Source organism: Lipophrys pholis, assembly GCF_963383615.2.
Source record: "Lipophrys pholis genome assembly, chromosome: 2".
NCBI classification, from domain to species: Eukaryota; Metazoa; Chordata; class Actinopteri; order Blenniiformes; family Blenniidae; genus Lipophrys; species Lipophrys pholis.
The window spans coordinates 27754870-27769767 of record NC_137636.1 but is presented as its reverse complement, the minus strand read 5'-3'; the positions used below and the strand labels follow the sequence as shown (position 1 = coordinate 27769767).

The following is a 14898-nucleotide window of genomic DNA, read 5'->3' as shown; positions in this document are numbered from 1 at the left end:
GTTTTCTCCTCGGATGATGGCTGCTGTTCCGAACTGAGTGAAAGAACATTCAATTAGGCGGTGTGAGAGGACAGGTTTAACGCTTTACTACAAACACTGCATTGTTGCCGTGCGAAAGCCGACATTTGTCTTGATACAAGAATAATTGTGGATCTGCACATGAAATTCAATTTGCATATGCTTTCCCCCTGATAATCTCACTTGTTAGGTGCCATCGGTTCATTCATGTAAATTGTGTGTGTGTGGCTACATTGATTTGCACTGCGATTGTTTGAAGGTGTTTGTCTCCACTTATTTTGACGACTAACGATCAGATTATTCACCCAAATTCTGGATTCATCTGACACTAAATCATAGTTTCACAAGGCCAACGGAGCAAGTTAAAAGTATGAGTCAAACCTTGCAGCCGTCTTTTATTCTCACAGTGCAGTTCTCAATCTCACTTTATATTAGTTGAATGCAAATGTGCTGCCTTCAGCTACTGGCAGCGAATTTGAATTAAAAGTGTGTGTGATGTATTTCAATTATGCTTATGTACTTGACCTGAGTCATAAGAGTCCCAAAGTTAGAAACACTTTCAATGTGCTTTCAAAAATCGTCCCTCCAGAGAATTTCCATTGCTCAAGGTCAACCAATGCAACATCAGTGCTCCATGAGAAATTACCTTGAAACAATCTTGTGCTGCTTTTTTCCTCCCAACTAACCGGACCATGCCGACTATATTTCCCCTTGAAAGAACCACTGGACCTTAGATTTAAGGTGAAACAAGACGAGCCTCCTGTTACGACATAGGAATGAATGAAACATGAGTGTTGATACAAACACAGAAGAGGAGGGAGTCTTCTTGTCTGGCTCACTTTTCTAAAAAAGAGCATTCATTGTTTTTCTATTTTCTAAAGAGTTTGACTCTGAAGCTTTGTTTCGTCTAACTCCCAAAACACATATTGGTATATATTCAATCGTGCATAAAACCCTCTCTCCCAATTCAAGTATCTATTCCCCAGTTCTCTGGCTTGTCAAGAATTTCTCTTCTAGAAGACACTAAAACATGCATACATGTCCTATTTCCCCCAACAACAGAACACATCAACCTATTTCACTGTGTTTTATGTTTCGTACAGAGGAGGACAAAGGTGAGGATGAAATGGAACACCATATCACAGTATACAGAGAAGCATACACACCAGAACCGGACTGTGATGACGTGGTTCGCATTGTTTCCTCAAAACAAAAACACTGGGTTTCAACCGGGGTCGTTTGCATGTTCTCTCTGTGTGGAGGACTTCTATTATGGAAAATGTGTGTGAGTGTGTTACAGACTGGTGAACCAGCCAGAGTTTACAAACCTCTTGCCTGGTGGCAACTGGAATCACCCTGCAACCCCCAAAACACAACACTGGATGTTCTTCTTCTTCTTCACCATTACTGACAGTAATACAAATTGCATGTCATCAGCTCAACAAAAAGCAATTGATTTAATTTGAAAGTGTTTAATAAAGTCTCCCACTGTCAAGCGTACTGGTGATGTTCTGTGACTGCGGTGTGAAGACCCATTGCTCTTTTTTTACTGAAGCAACCGTCTGAGACTTAATGATAAACAATAACAACAACACCGTTTTAACACATTGCGTGTGACCAGGCTGCAATTTCTGATCAGACCAGAAGGACAACTGTTTCTGGAATCTGGAGGGGTCATTTAAAAAGGAATGAAGCTGATTTACTTCATTCAAATGCAAGTTTTTGAAACCAAATGCAATGTAGAGACTTACAAAGATGTAGAAATCTAAAGAGTAGTAGGGAAGATTTAGAATTATGATTTAAACCCTTAACTAATAGATTGACTGGGTTTATTTGGATTCCATGCCAGTCTAGCAAAATAAATCATGTAGGAAATGTCCAATGAATTCATTTTTTGCACTTTTTTCCCCATAGTAGAGAGTGGACTGTTTAGGATTTATCCGTATCGTCAGTTTAAAAGTGGTCTCTATATCTATCTATGTATCCATTTTATTTGGTTTCAGGTGGCCAGTCAGTTTCCTCCCCTGACTCCAAATCACCATCTGTCTTTTATAAACTTCATTTTCTCTTACATTGCCACCGTTACTGCATAATGACCACGAACACTAGAGGGCGCCACAAATCTGCCCGTTTAGCGTCAGGAGGTGCAGCTGGGCCGCAGTATCCCACAAAGACGGATAATCAAAGGTATTTCGAGCACAACTGGCAGATTTTGAAGTCTACTAGTATATTGGCTTCAGTGACGTAGCCCGCGAAGTACCTGATTTCCATCATCAATGCATCCATCCATTTTGTAAACTATTTGATTTATTTTGGGATGCCAGGGGCCAAGAATTCAGAGCACACTCTGGACAGATCACCAGTCCATTACTGGGCCAGAAAGGATGTTAAAACCTTTGAAAACCTAATTAGAAAAAAATAGCCAGACAGTACTGGTAATTGGAATGTCTGTCAGGTTTAAAATCAGAAAAATTAAGGCTCGCAAACGAGCAGAGAGATACCTGGACTGCCGTCAGCAAGACAGAACGGGCAACATATAAATTTTGTGGGCTCATGTCAAAATTAGCTCCTAACAATCAGGGCATAAGGGACATTAAGGCAGAGCAGAAGATGGGATCAGCAAGTCCCATCAATCATTTACGACAGCGGGCAGGACTCTGGCAGCGTGATGGATGACGGCGGTGAAATGAGACAGAGGAATGCACCATACGTCCAGCCTGCCACACTAAGTTTTTACTGTCACACATCAACGCTTCCCCTACTTCATGCTCACGGGTAAAGAAGACTGCACCGAGAACAGTCGTCGAGCCACAGCGTGAGGACCCTGCAATCAAATGTTGGTTGTCTTGTAAAGACTAAATCAAAGCACCTACAGTGGAACTACACACACACTACTGCGTGTAAAGCTGCTTGGCTTCCACTCAGTCAGTGATTTGGGTTTTATTATACGTCATGAAAATACATAATAAAGCAAGAAATAATGCAGATGCATCTTGGTGTGTACAAGGTTCAACGTTCTAAATGTAACTGAAAACAAACCATTTGCACAGAGCTCTTAATTTGTAAATATGTGATGGAGGTGTGTGTTCAGTGTATATGCGGAGAAACTACCTGCAAGCGGTTAAGTCTACAAATACACACACACACACACACACACACACACACACACACACACACACACACACACACACACACACACACACACACACACACACACACACACACACACACACACACACACACACACACACACACACCAAAGGCCGTCTGTCAGTAGTCTGAATATGCTCTGTGGGGAAATGACAGCGCATGGACTCTTACGGTTAGTATATAATTCCACGGTTAAATATAGTATGAAATTAATGGAAACTGCGTTTTTTCCCCACCTTCCTCCATCCGCTCTTGTTTAAACTGCAGATGCGCCTGCTGACATGAGGAGTCGCAGAGCACTCCCGCTGGGGCAGCATTAACATTAAGAGGCTGCCGAAGCGGTCAACGTTGTCCAAATTACCAGGTGATGATATTCGCACCACCGGTTCAAAATAGTTTTCTTTAGGCAGGACGCTGTCACTGAAAGCAGCTGTGGGGAAAACAAGTCACGGGGCAGACATCCTGGTCTGTCTCGTGTCGCCACCAGCCCAATAAAGTGACCACAGTGTTCAACATGCTGTTCTACAGGCTGGTAAAGTCTTCACGCTCCAGAACACCAGTGGCTGTTTACCACCAGACCCTGTGTTTGCTGTGGCGAACACTGAGGCTCCACGTCTTAGTTCTGCATTTTTGAAGTATTGTACGAAGGCAAATATAACTCACCATACAGTCTGTTGGATTTTGTGGGCATTAATAACATGAACGTCAGGACTTGTTTAAATGAAGTGCTCTGCTTTTACCCACAGTCCACCAGTATTGGCTCTGGCCCTCTGCGAATTGGACAAAGTATAGTATAGAAGACCAATATGAGATCCCAGCCTGGAGTTTGGGACAAGGCGATGACGAGGGATTGTTTTCCCTGAGGTTGTTAAAGATTAGATTTGCTCGTGTCCACTAATATATGTAGGATCCACTGATAGAGTATTTCAAGTCAGATTTTGATACTAAAACAACAGTTTTATTGGGTGTTGATTGTTTTTATGACAACACACACACACACACACACACACACACACACACACACACACACACACACACACACACACACACACACACACACACACACACACACACACACACACACACACACACACACACACACACACGCGCACACACACACACACACACACACACACACTCCCTCCAGTAAAATCAATGCAGAAATAAACTCCAACTCCTCACTGGCAATATCTGTACACTGCTATACTCTGTGATTTCTGACCACATTTCTAAATGACTGCTCATTATGGTTGAAGTAACAATCACGATTTTGACCTCAAGGGAAGAAAAAAAAAATGTTCAGAAGGGGTTTGGAACAAGTTAAAGTTTGAGTTTTTTAGGCCGACATGCATGCAGGAATAATGTGCCGAGAGCAGCAGACCAGAACCAAGTTACAGTGTGTAATTAAATTCTGAGAAGACCTTATTCTTCACCAAAACAGAGCTTTGGCTAGACAATTGCAGCAGCAGTAGTTTGATGGTTCATTGTATTTAAATAGTAATTATATCCTAAAATACAGTATTTGCCTCTCAGCGGGAACGCTGTCTCCACTCTCCGCTCACTTCCAGCTCTGTGATTTGAAGAGATAAACATTGTGAAACGAGAACTGAAGTGCCACCTTTGTAGTTTCGTCTCATATTTGTATATCAAACTGTTTGAATATTAATCGTGTACAAATTCGGGGAGCAGGACATGATTGGCATACCAGATCAGACACACACGGCATATTCTGTCATATTTACTGTGTCTGAGTAGAAATTGAGTTTTGGCTAGACGTGACTCAGTAATAAGACTGCTCAGCCAGACAGTCTATAAAATTCCAATACCAACACCAGCAAAAAAAAAACCCAAACAAAATAAAAGCATGTGGGTTTTTTTCTTCAGGAAAATCATATTCAGTGAGTTATGCATACATGTGAATTTAATAAACTATATTTTCCAAGTATTCTGGTTTTGAACTCAAACTTAGCACATCCATTTTCATTTTACAACTCTGAAATGTTGACGAGTTTAATACATTCATTATAGAATCCATTTATTTATCCATTTGTCATTTGAACGTCATCCTCTTCACCGAGGATGGAAACGTTGACGCCTCAGCCTGACTCACTTTGTCTGATGCTGCCACCTGCCGGCTCTTCTGTGGAACCTACAAGTTCTCCAATTTCAACAATGTGAATTTAAGGTGCAAAACTGTCTGAAGTCTGTTTGGAGGCGATGCTGTCGACCCCTTCTACCCCAGCAGATGGCGGTAGTGCAACTATATGGAGGCAAACTGCCGTTAAACGTCAAAAGAAGAAGAATTACAAGCACGAACTCTTGATTCTTGTCTCACAAAGAAAATATTTAATCTCCTGCATCGACAATGAGTGGAGTTTCTACACCGTGTTTGAACGAGAAGTATCGTCCAGGTCGAGGAGGAGATTCGTCGTCAGCACAGGTTGTTTGAAATCAGCGGTAAACCTCAGATCAAGTTTTGCAGAACAGGTATAGAAAAGTCTGAATGAACACATGAGTGGGACCTGTGATGGGTCGTTACATTTGTTTTGAAGCCAGCTGACAACCATTCCTCCGTAAGGCTGAAGCTGCAGTTATAATTCAAAGCAGTGCTTTTTAAGTGGAAAAAAAAAGAATAAGTACCTGTACTCCTCTTGGTAAACTGGTGTCAAGCCAGCCGCCGCTCTGTTTAGTGGTGCACCTCTACACTGTGCATTACAGTAAGAGCAAACTCACACAAACACAAATTAATACTACAGCTAATAATAACAACAAAGAAAATAAATGAAAGTATCATTGATCAAAACTATTAAATATGAAATATTAATAAAACATATTGCTTGCAGAAGCAAAAAAACCAAACACATTTTTAGTCAGTCAGTGATGTATTAATGTTATTATAATATTATAGACATCAGCCCACTCTATTCACTTTATTCAAATTAAAGGCCCAACAGAACAACAGATCTTGGCAAAATTCGGACTTAGATTAGATTAGATTAGATTAGATTAGATTACATATAAACCATAACTCACTTCAGATTGATAACAGGCCAGATCAGGATATGGTATATGAAAATAAGAGCCCTCTGAAAGCATATCTGGGCTTGAATGACTCTGATTTCAGACTCATGTTAAAATGAATTTCCCTGTTATCATTGAACCATTCCAGGTCAGACTGATAGTAGGTCACCTCAGGATGTCACTCGCCAAGTATCAGCCCAATCTGATGTGGCATTTCAAAGTAACAACTCTTTGAAATAGCTCATCTGAGCACCTATTGCTTTAACTTTGAATTGATAATAAAAAGAATTTCCCTGTTATCAGTGAACCATTCCAGGACATACTGATAGTAGGCCACCCCAGGATGTCACTCACTTAAGGTACGTCCAAATTGTTTAAGCTCTGTGTGAAAAATGTAGCGGCTGACAGTCCGGACATTACGAAAAGTTCCAGTAAACTGAGGGGTAAAAATTAAAAGTGCCAGTAGTGTGTAAAGCACTGATTCAAAGTGAAACAACTGGAGTGATTTTAAGGCAGAAAACTTCAGCATTAAACAGCACAAACAGAGGAAAGGTGTTTTATGGGCCAGGCTCTGTGTTTGTGCTCACAGAAAGGTCACTAGGTTGCAACACTAGAAGTTCACATTATTATTATTATTATTATTATTATTATTATTACCACTTGTGGCTTTTACTTTGCAGTTCGACATGTCACATCATAGCACAAGAACTTGATGTTGCATGGAGTCAGAACAGCCAGGCCTATAGGAAAGAACATACACACACGTTCTGCTCAGTAATACACACACGCACACACCAAAGTGAGAAGAAAACAACATCTACTCAAACCAGCTGGCTTGTACCAGTTGACACTTATGGATCAAAAGGACCAAATAGTTGACTCGTGTGTTAGAAGAGGCCCTGTCTCAAGAAATTAAATGTAATTGAACCTGTTCTCCGGGGCTCTTCTGCTTTCGTCCTGCATAGTGGTGACAGGTTGAAACCTTGGCCAGGTTTGAATACAGACATGACTCCTGACGAGACAATAAAACATCAGCTGAGACCAAGAAGCATCTTCTGAGATTCTTTTCCACATCAAACCAGAACACAGTTTACTCCTTTATTCTTTAAACCCAACAGCTACTATCAGTTGTGTTGAGATGAGCAGACATTTTGTTTTTAAATGTTTCTATTTTAAATGTAACATTTCCTGTCTCATCCGTCCTTCATTGTAAAATATTCACATCGGTGACATTCGTCTTGTTTCCCCTCCAGAGAGTCCACAGCGACACATTGGTCACCAGAAGACGAGCTCCGGTGTGGAGTGGGAGAAACGTGAAGCTCCATGCATTAAAGAGGAGGAGAATCTTGTTGAGGTGACTGTTATTGACGGTGAACGTGACAATTCCCACCACTCTGTGAGAGACTGGACCCCCCCAGCGACTCACTGCTGCTGCTAGACAAATCTTCACTGTGTTAGAACAAAGTGTCGTTCAGTATGAGGAGGAGATCAATCGTCAGCGCAGACTGCTGGAACTCATCTGGCAACCTCAAATCAAGTTACACAGAACAGGTATGGAGAAGTGTGAATGAACACATGAATGTGACTGGTGGAGCATCTCTATCATTCTGGCTGTGTTTGGTTTATCCTCTGCTGACAGAAGCAGGAGTTAGGTCTGTTAAGTGTTGGTACCTTTAATCATTTTTATCCAGCAGATTCTCTAACTCCAAATACACTCAGTCTTCTTCTCCACTCTCTACTTCAACACAAAAGCACAGCAATACACTTTAGGAAACACGTCGTCGGCCTTTTTCCCCAGAGGAAATATTCCTTCACAACTGTAAATGGTACCCAGAACTCCAACAATGTGCATTAACTGTATAAATTGTTTGTTAAACTGTAAATAGCTTTTACATCATATCTGTAATGATTGGAAACAGTGTTATTGTTGATGAATCCAACTAACATAACAAAGCAATAACAATTTTAAGTTGAATATTTCTCAAGCAAAAGTTAGAACTAAAATGACAACTTAAGGTACGGGTGGTCAAACTTCGCCCCCGTGCAAAAATAGATCTGCTCACTAGAAAGTGTCACACTCTCAGATTTCCCAACTCTCTCAGATGAAGAGCTGGCACAACAATGTGAGGCACCTCATGCTACGTTGCACTTTAAGGGACACACAGATGTGGATGGCAGAGGACCGTTGCAGGAGCTTAAGAACATGCCTGACTTACCATCAAAGTCCACGACTCAGCTTGAGCTGCTGACGTTCATTCATGAAGAACAGCTTTCAGAAACCTACCAGACTCTGTGGACTGCTCTCTGAACTGGCCCGACCCTTCCAGTGACTGTAGCTGAGGCAGAAAGACGTTTGTCAAAGCTGAAGCGTATTAAAACTGACCTGACCAAATAGAATCATGTACATTTGGTTTTCAAACGTTTCAGATTGAAAGATAGAGAACTTTGCCATTAATTGTGAATTTAAGGCCTTGTTTACGTGAAAACTTTTCTTTGACGTTCCCGACTCCTCCCTGCAGAGACAGCTCGAGGCTACGGAGGCTGTTATTGCACATGTGGACCACAGCCTTAATAAATAGTTCTTCTGCTTATGAGCGAGTAACTAAGACGGCGGCCTCCGTAGTGGCATGATATTCTAGTTTTATCATCCATATCAGTAGTTTTATAGTTGATATTTACCTCTAATGGCATCCAATTTGTCATCTGTCCATACGAATGTTGGCTGTGTTATTATCTACTTTCGGTCTCTAGATCAGGTGCGATCAGCACATCGCATTATGTTTAAAGCAAATGATCGAATTGGATTTAATTTAGTCTTTGTAGCAGAAGTTGCAGTAGAAGTAAGACATCCCTTGCATACAAACTCCCATGTAGCAGGTGGCAGTACTGCACCACGGCTCTGGTTGAAACTCGCCGACAAACCTGAACGAATAAGAAGGAATTGCGTAACTTTACGCACGCAGCCCAGGAGAAAGACGTGCGCTCGGTGCCGGTACGGTCTTTCTCTTCCTCTTGTGCTGTACAGTAAAACTCAGTGGACGATATTTTCGGCGGCTATTCGCGGCGGTTTTCTTCTCAGCTTGTGTTGCGCCCAGGACGGAACACACGAGCTTTCCTCGCGCGTTATCTCAAGTGTCTTGTGCTGCACACTGACGCTGTTGCATAATGTGACGCGTGGTAAAACAGATAGTCTGAATTTCAGTATAAATGTGACGATATTTGCGTAAACAAGTGCGCTTCTGTGTGTATTTCTCCTCAGATTCTGATCGCTTTTCTATGTTTTCATCATCCTGTACCCTCACAGAATCGACCCATTATAATGGAAAGCGCTCACAGAGAGACATTCTTAATAACTGGAGGCTGTGGATATTTGGGTTATCGGTAAGTACAATTTCACGTGGTTTAATTATTATTTCAATAGTTGTTTTAAGGCGATTAAATGTGTCGTGATCGTGTAAGCGTGCTGTATAGCCAGAAGGTGGCACTGTTGCATTATTATATTCTAGTGAAGCGTTGTCACAGAACAAGTATATTTGAAAGTAAAAATGCACGTCTGCCAATTTAATTATTCCTTTTGTTGATGTTTAGTTTCGTGCAAATTATTAATACTATTAATACTTTTCATCTTTCAGACTTGCTCAATGTCTGCATAAAGACGGAGCCAGACTCATTCTATTTGACACTGCCTCTCCAAACCAAGAGTCTCCTGAAGACATTGTGTTTGTGCAAGGTGATATACGGGAATATGCACAGGTTGAGGAAGCCGTCAGAGGTGTTGACTGTGTCTTCCACATTGCCTCCTATGGCATGTCCGGTAGGGAGCAGCTAAACCGGGATCTGATCGAGGCGGTCAATGTTCAAGGTACACAGAACATCCTGAGGGCCTGTGTTGAGCATGGAGTGTCCAGGCTGGTTTACACCAGCACGTTCAACGTGGTCTTTGGAGGCCAGGTAATCAAGAACGGTGACGAAAGCCTCCCTTATCTACCTCTCCACCTTCATCCGGACCACTACTCCAGAACCAAGTCCCTGGCAGAGATGGCTGTGCTGAAAGCCAATGGGACAGCACTGAAGGGCCACTCCGGGGTCCTGAGGACCTGTGCCCTGCGTCCAGCAGGGATCTACGGCCCCGGGGAGCAGAGGCACCTGCCTAGGATCGTTGGATACATAGAGAAGGGCATCTTCAGGTTTGTCTATGGTGATCCCAGCAGCCTGGTGGAGTTTGTCCATGTGGACAACCTGGTATCTGCACACATGCTGGCAGCAGAAGCCCTAACCAAAGAGAAGCAGCACCGCTCAGCCGGGCAGGCCTACTTCATCTCAGATGGCAGGCCGGTCAACAACTTTGAGTTCTTCAGACCCCTGGTGGAGGGCCTGGGCTATCCTTTCCCTAAACTACGCCTTCCTGTCACACTTATTTACTTCTTTGCCTTTCTCACAGAGATGATTCACCACCTCATCGGGCCCCTCTACAACTTCCAGCCGCTGTTGACGCGTACAGAGGTGTACAAAACTGGCGTGACACATTACTTCAGCATGGCTAAAGCGAAGGCCGAGCTCAGTTACGAGCCCGAGGAGTACAACCTGGATGAGGTTGTACAGTGGTTCAGAAGCAGAGGCCACGGGAGGAAATATCACAGCTCCTACATCAGTAGATTTTTGCTGAACATCCTTGTTGTTTGTGCATCTGTTGCTGTGGCGCTTTCTTTTGTGCAAGGGGTTGGCGGCTGATTAGCAGCTTAAACCAAAGTATTATTTAGATATTTGCAGAAATGTTAAACTTATCTGTATCTGGTGCCTGGTAGTACTACTTGGTGCTGGTGTGACTGGTGTTTACAGACCAATACTTTAGTCGCCCTTTTTTATTTTACAGAGATGAAAGTTATTTTTTTCAAATGTACTTCAGACGGGCCATCTACAGGTGAAATGACAGGGTTTGTTAATTTTTCATCCACACACAATTTGTTGTTATATTTAGGTTTGGGCTGGGTAAAGCAACTCGAGCTGGTCTCTTTATGTCTCATTGTCAGCAAATTTTATTCTGATTGGTCAACTTCCAGAAAGGCTGTTTCTCACAGGCCTTAAAGCATCTTAGCATGCTGTGTTGAGTTCTTGTAATTTGACACCATTCTCTTGTCAGCCTTTGAATGGATTACCAAGTAAGAGAAATCAGTGATCAGCGCTTGATCTAAACTCAGCCTTCAAAAGAGAAGTTTCACTTCAAACAATAAAATTAAGCGCAGATTATATTTCTGGGCATGTTGGATATGAAAGTCTTAACACTTGATACTTGACATGAAATTTTCACAGTGCATACTTTTTATTTCCCAATAGTACTGTTGAGAACTTGAAAATGTTGTAACTGAATCCATGCGTGTGTTTCAGTGCTGTTTTGTAATGCAAGAAAATAATAAAAACCAATTGAGTCAGATTTGCATTTTGGGTTTTGAAAAATTGATTGTGCCAAATCAAACATACAGTCTCTCAAACATCAAAATAATCTCAGTTTGTATGCACATTAACATTTAACATGTTCCACAGTATTGATGGTTCAGCATGTATTTAAAAAAATACTGTCAGATGATACAATAAGCTAATCAAAAAAAAAATGTAATATATGATTCCATTATGTGTTGTGTTGTAGGTGTATACTTGCAAAAGTTAACACGCTTACTTGAACTCTATAGCTGGGACTTTTGTTAATTACAGTATTAACTCTAAGACTCACAACTGCCACCGACTGCACAAACGTGGCATTACTCAAATTGCCCACACTGCACCTTTAATTGCAAAATACTTGGGAAAGAAACTGAAAAAATAAACTACAACAGTAAACAGGTAAGTAACGACATCAAACATGTCCGCCATTTGCTGGAATCATGAATTATGCCTCCATATTTTATATTTTCGTGTTTATTATAACAAAAATACACATTTTGCATTCAGAACCTCAATGCATTACCATATTATATACCTGTTATATGTGTGCAATACGTTTGCACGTCATTTGAATGCACCACACACTTTTACTCGGGTTATCAGGAAACATCCCCCTGTTATATGAGACAAAAACCGGACGGGATCAAACTGTAGTTTTAAATGTCTTTGCCCTCTCCGGCAGCCATCCTCTGCAGTTTATTCCCGGTGTAAAAGGAGCGGGGCCAGGTGAGGCGTGCTTAGTGTGGTATTTCAGTCTGCCCGGGATGAATGCAGACGTCCCCTTCTCTCTAAACTATTCTCTACTGAGCCGGCAGCCCCTTGCTGAGTTGGTCGCAATCATTGTTTCTCTGCAGCATTAACCACATTCCAGAGAGGCGCAGCGCATCCCGTCTCCCTCCCCGCATTCCTTTTACGCGAACGAGTCCCCTCCGTAAAACTGTGTTTTATTCCGAGTTTCACCCACTTGGCGCACTCGGACACGCACGCCAAGGATATTCTCGGCGTGTGCGATTATCCGGACTACTTTGATTTGTTGCACGGGGCTGGAAAAAGAAATCTCGAGGAAAAACCAACAAGGAGAAATTCCTCCGCGCAGCGCGCCATTGACTGTAAAGACCTTTCAACTTAACAAAAACTGAAGTTGACAAACGTATCCCCGTCGGCTGAAACTGTGAGAAAGAGTTGTTTTTTTCGGCGGAGCGGCGGGAGCCGGGGAAGACGATGCGGCTCGCCCGGGAGGTTTTGTCGGTGCGCGTTTTGCGGTTTCGTGTGCGTGAATGAAGCAGCGGCGGTGCGGCGGCGTTTTGTTTTGATTTCCATGTGAAATGCAATTAGTGCTCCGCGGCGCTCGCTAGTTTGGGTCGCGGAGCGCAGCACCACTCGCAACTTGTTTCTCGCCACAACATGGAGCACTACCAGGAGGATCTGGGGCTCCGGGCCACTCAACTGATGGAGGACCTTTCCCTGTACGACGCCTGCTACAAAGACGGGATGTACGGCGCGAGGAGAGACTTGGTGATCAGCCCCGATCTGGACTTTTCCGCTCCGGCGGAGCACAAGACGAAGCCCATGAATGGCACCTCTGTGCTCCACCAGCAGCATCACACCGTGGAGAATTTCACGTCCGGGAATAAAGTGTATAACGCGGCTCCGGTGCGCCCGGTCACCTGCGCCCGCACTGTGCCGGTGGATTTCTGCGCCCCGCAGCGGGACGCGGGTTACACCGAGGAGGGCTGCTGCACCAAGTCCGAGGTGGCTCTGCCGTGCTACACCGGCGCTTCCGAGAGGCACCGGAGGTACTCTCTGGAGGTGCAGGGCCACCGGTACAGCACCGGCTCCACCTTCGACGGCGTGCCGCTCAACAAACCGGCGGCTCTGCCCGGCAACAGGTGCAACAGCGTCTGCATCACCGGCAACCACGACGGGAGGTACAACGCCACCAGCCCGAGGTCCAGCCTGGCGTCCTCTCTGTCCTCCCAGGAGCAGAGCAAGCATGCCAGCCCCAGGTCCAGCATCAGCAGCCCCAGGACGAGTCTGGTGGTGCCGGGCCAGGACAGGTACACCAGCCCCAGGTCTAGTTTGGTCCACTGCGAAGGCAGCAGTGTCCTCAGCCCCCGATCCAGCTATGCAAGCACCGCCAGCGACACCAGTAAACACTCCAGCCCCAGGACCAGCCTCAACAGCTGTGACTGCTGCAGCAAGCCCAGCAGCAACCGCACCAGCGGCATCAGCATGGGCTACGACCAGAGACACATCAGCCCCAGGTCCAGCACTGCCAGCCAGTACTCCTTCACCACCAGCCCCAGGTCCAGCTACTCCGACTCTCGGTACGGGCCAGTGGTCAACCACGACCTGGAGGGGGCCATCCTGCACGCGGCCCCGCTGGCCAGCCCCCGGTCCAGCATCTGCAGCCAGGACACCAGACCGGGCGCTGCCGCCAACTGCGTGGTCAGTCCGCGCTCCAGCATCTCCAGCCACAGCTCCAGGAGCTCCCGCAGCTCCCGGGGCTCGATGAGCACCTACCCGGACCTGCAGCTGCCCTCGCCTCGGTCGTCCATGCTGGGCAGCAGCCTGCATGAGGACACACTGCTGCAGGAGTTTGGAGACTCCAACGGGATCCAAAGTCGCATCCACCTCCAGGGGCTCTCCACCGTGCCCGAACCCCAGCAGCAGCAGCTGCAGCAGCACGGCCAGACGGTTGAGTTCAGCTATGGGATGTCATCTAAAGCCACGTCCTCGGGTCAGAGGTTTAAGCTGCCTTACCAGGTGACCCCCAGCCGGGAGAGCGGGCCGAGCCAGGCGGAGAAACGGCTGGAGGCGCTCACCTTGGAGCTGGAGAAGGAGCTGGAGATGCACATGAAAAAGGAATACTTTGGTAGGTTTGATTACTGTTTAACGTTTCTTTGACATACAGATGAAATACTAACTCAACAGGTTGGGAAATCAAAGGCGAAGTCATGACTATAAAGGGGCATCTCTTTGTATGAGTCGGCCTCTAGAAGCCACCAAGACTTCAGTCCAAGTACTCACTGCTCATCTCGCGACCTGCGAGAGTCTGCTGAGGTTCCATTGATTCAGTCTTTCACACCAGTATGTTGCTCAGGGAGTTCCACCTCGCATGCCCTGAACGCTTTAACTCTGGGTTGGGTTCACAGCAGAAATGCAGTTACCTTGCTCATAATCAAAGCAGAAGAAGACCGAGGTGTGCTTCATGCGCTCACTGGTAGTTCTAACACATGGACCAAAATATTTAAACAATAGGAAAGCTCA

General features: G+C 44.6%; 2 protein-coding genes across 4 annotated transcripts in view; both read left to right on the top strand.

Annotated features, from left to right (window-relative positions):
* Positions 1-5447: 5447 nt before the first annotated feature.
* On the top strand, positions 5448-11625 carry sdr42e1 (short chain dehydrogenase/reductase family 42E, member 1). 3 transcript variants are annotated; one of them, XM_080458674.1, is made up of 4 exons: positions 5448-5608; positions 7443-7740; positions 9494-9570; positions 9822-11619. In XM_080458674.1, the coding sequence occupies exons 2-4, from the start codon at positions 7666-7668 to the stop codon at positions 10918-10920; spliced, it is 1251 nt and encodes a 416-aa protein (XP_080314800.1). In that variant the 5' UTR covers positions 5448-5608; positions 7443-7665; the 3' UTR covers positions 10921-11619. The 3 variants fall into 3 exon arrangements, with proteins under 3 accessions (XP_080314800.1, XP_080314801.1, XP_080314802.1); XM_080458675.1 differs by lacking the exons at positions 5448-5608; positions 7443-7740 and adding an exon at positions 9124-9181 and having other exon boundaries at positions 9822-11625; XM_080458676.1 differs by lacking the exons at positions 5448-5608; positions 7443-7740 and adding an exon at positions 9141-9181 and having other exon boundaries at positions 9449-9570.
* An 812-nt stretch (positions 11626-12437) lies between these two features.
* Positions 12438-14898, top strand: part of wtip (WT1 interacting protein) — a 33399-nt gene continuing 30938 nt past the window's right edge. Inside the window, exon 1 of the mRNA XM_080492701.1 lies at positions 12438-14503. Coding sequence (XP_080348827.1) covers positions 13033-14503 — 1471 coding nt within the window. The 5' untranslated portion in view covers positions 12438-13032. The remainder of the gene's footprint in view (positions 14504-14898) is intronic.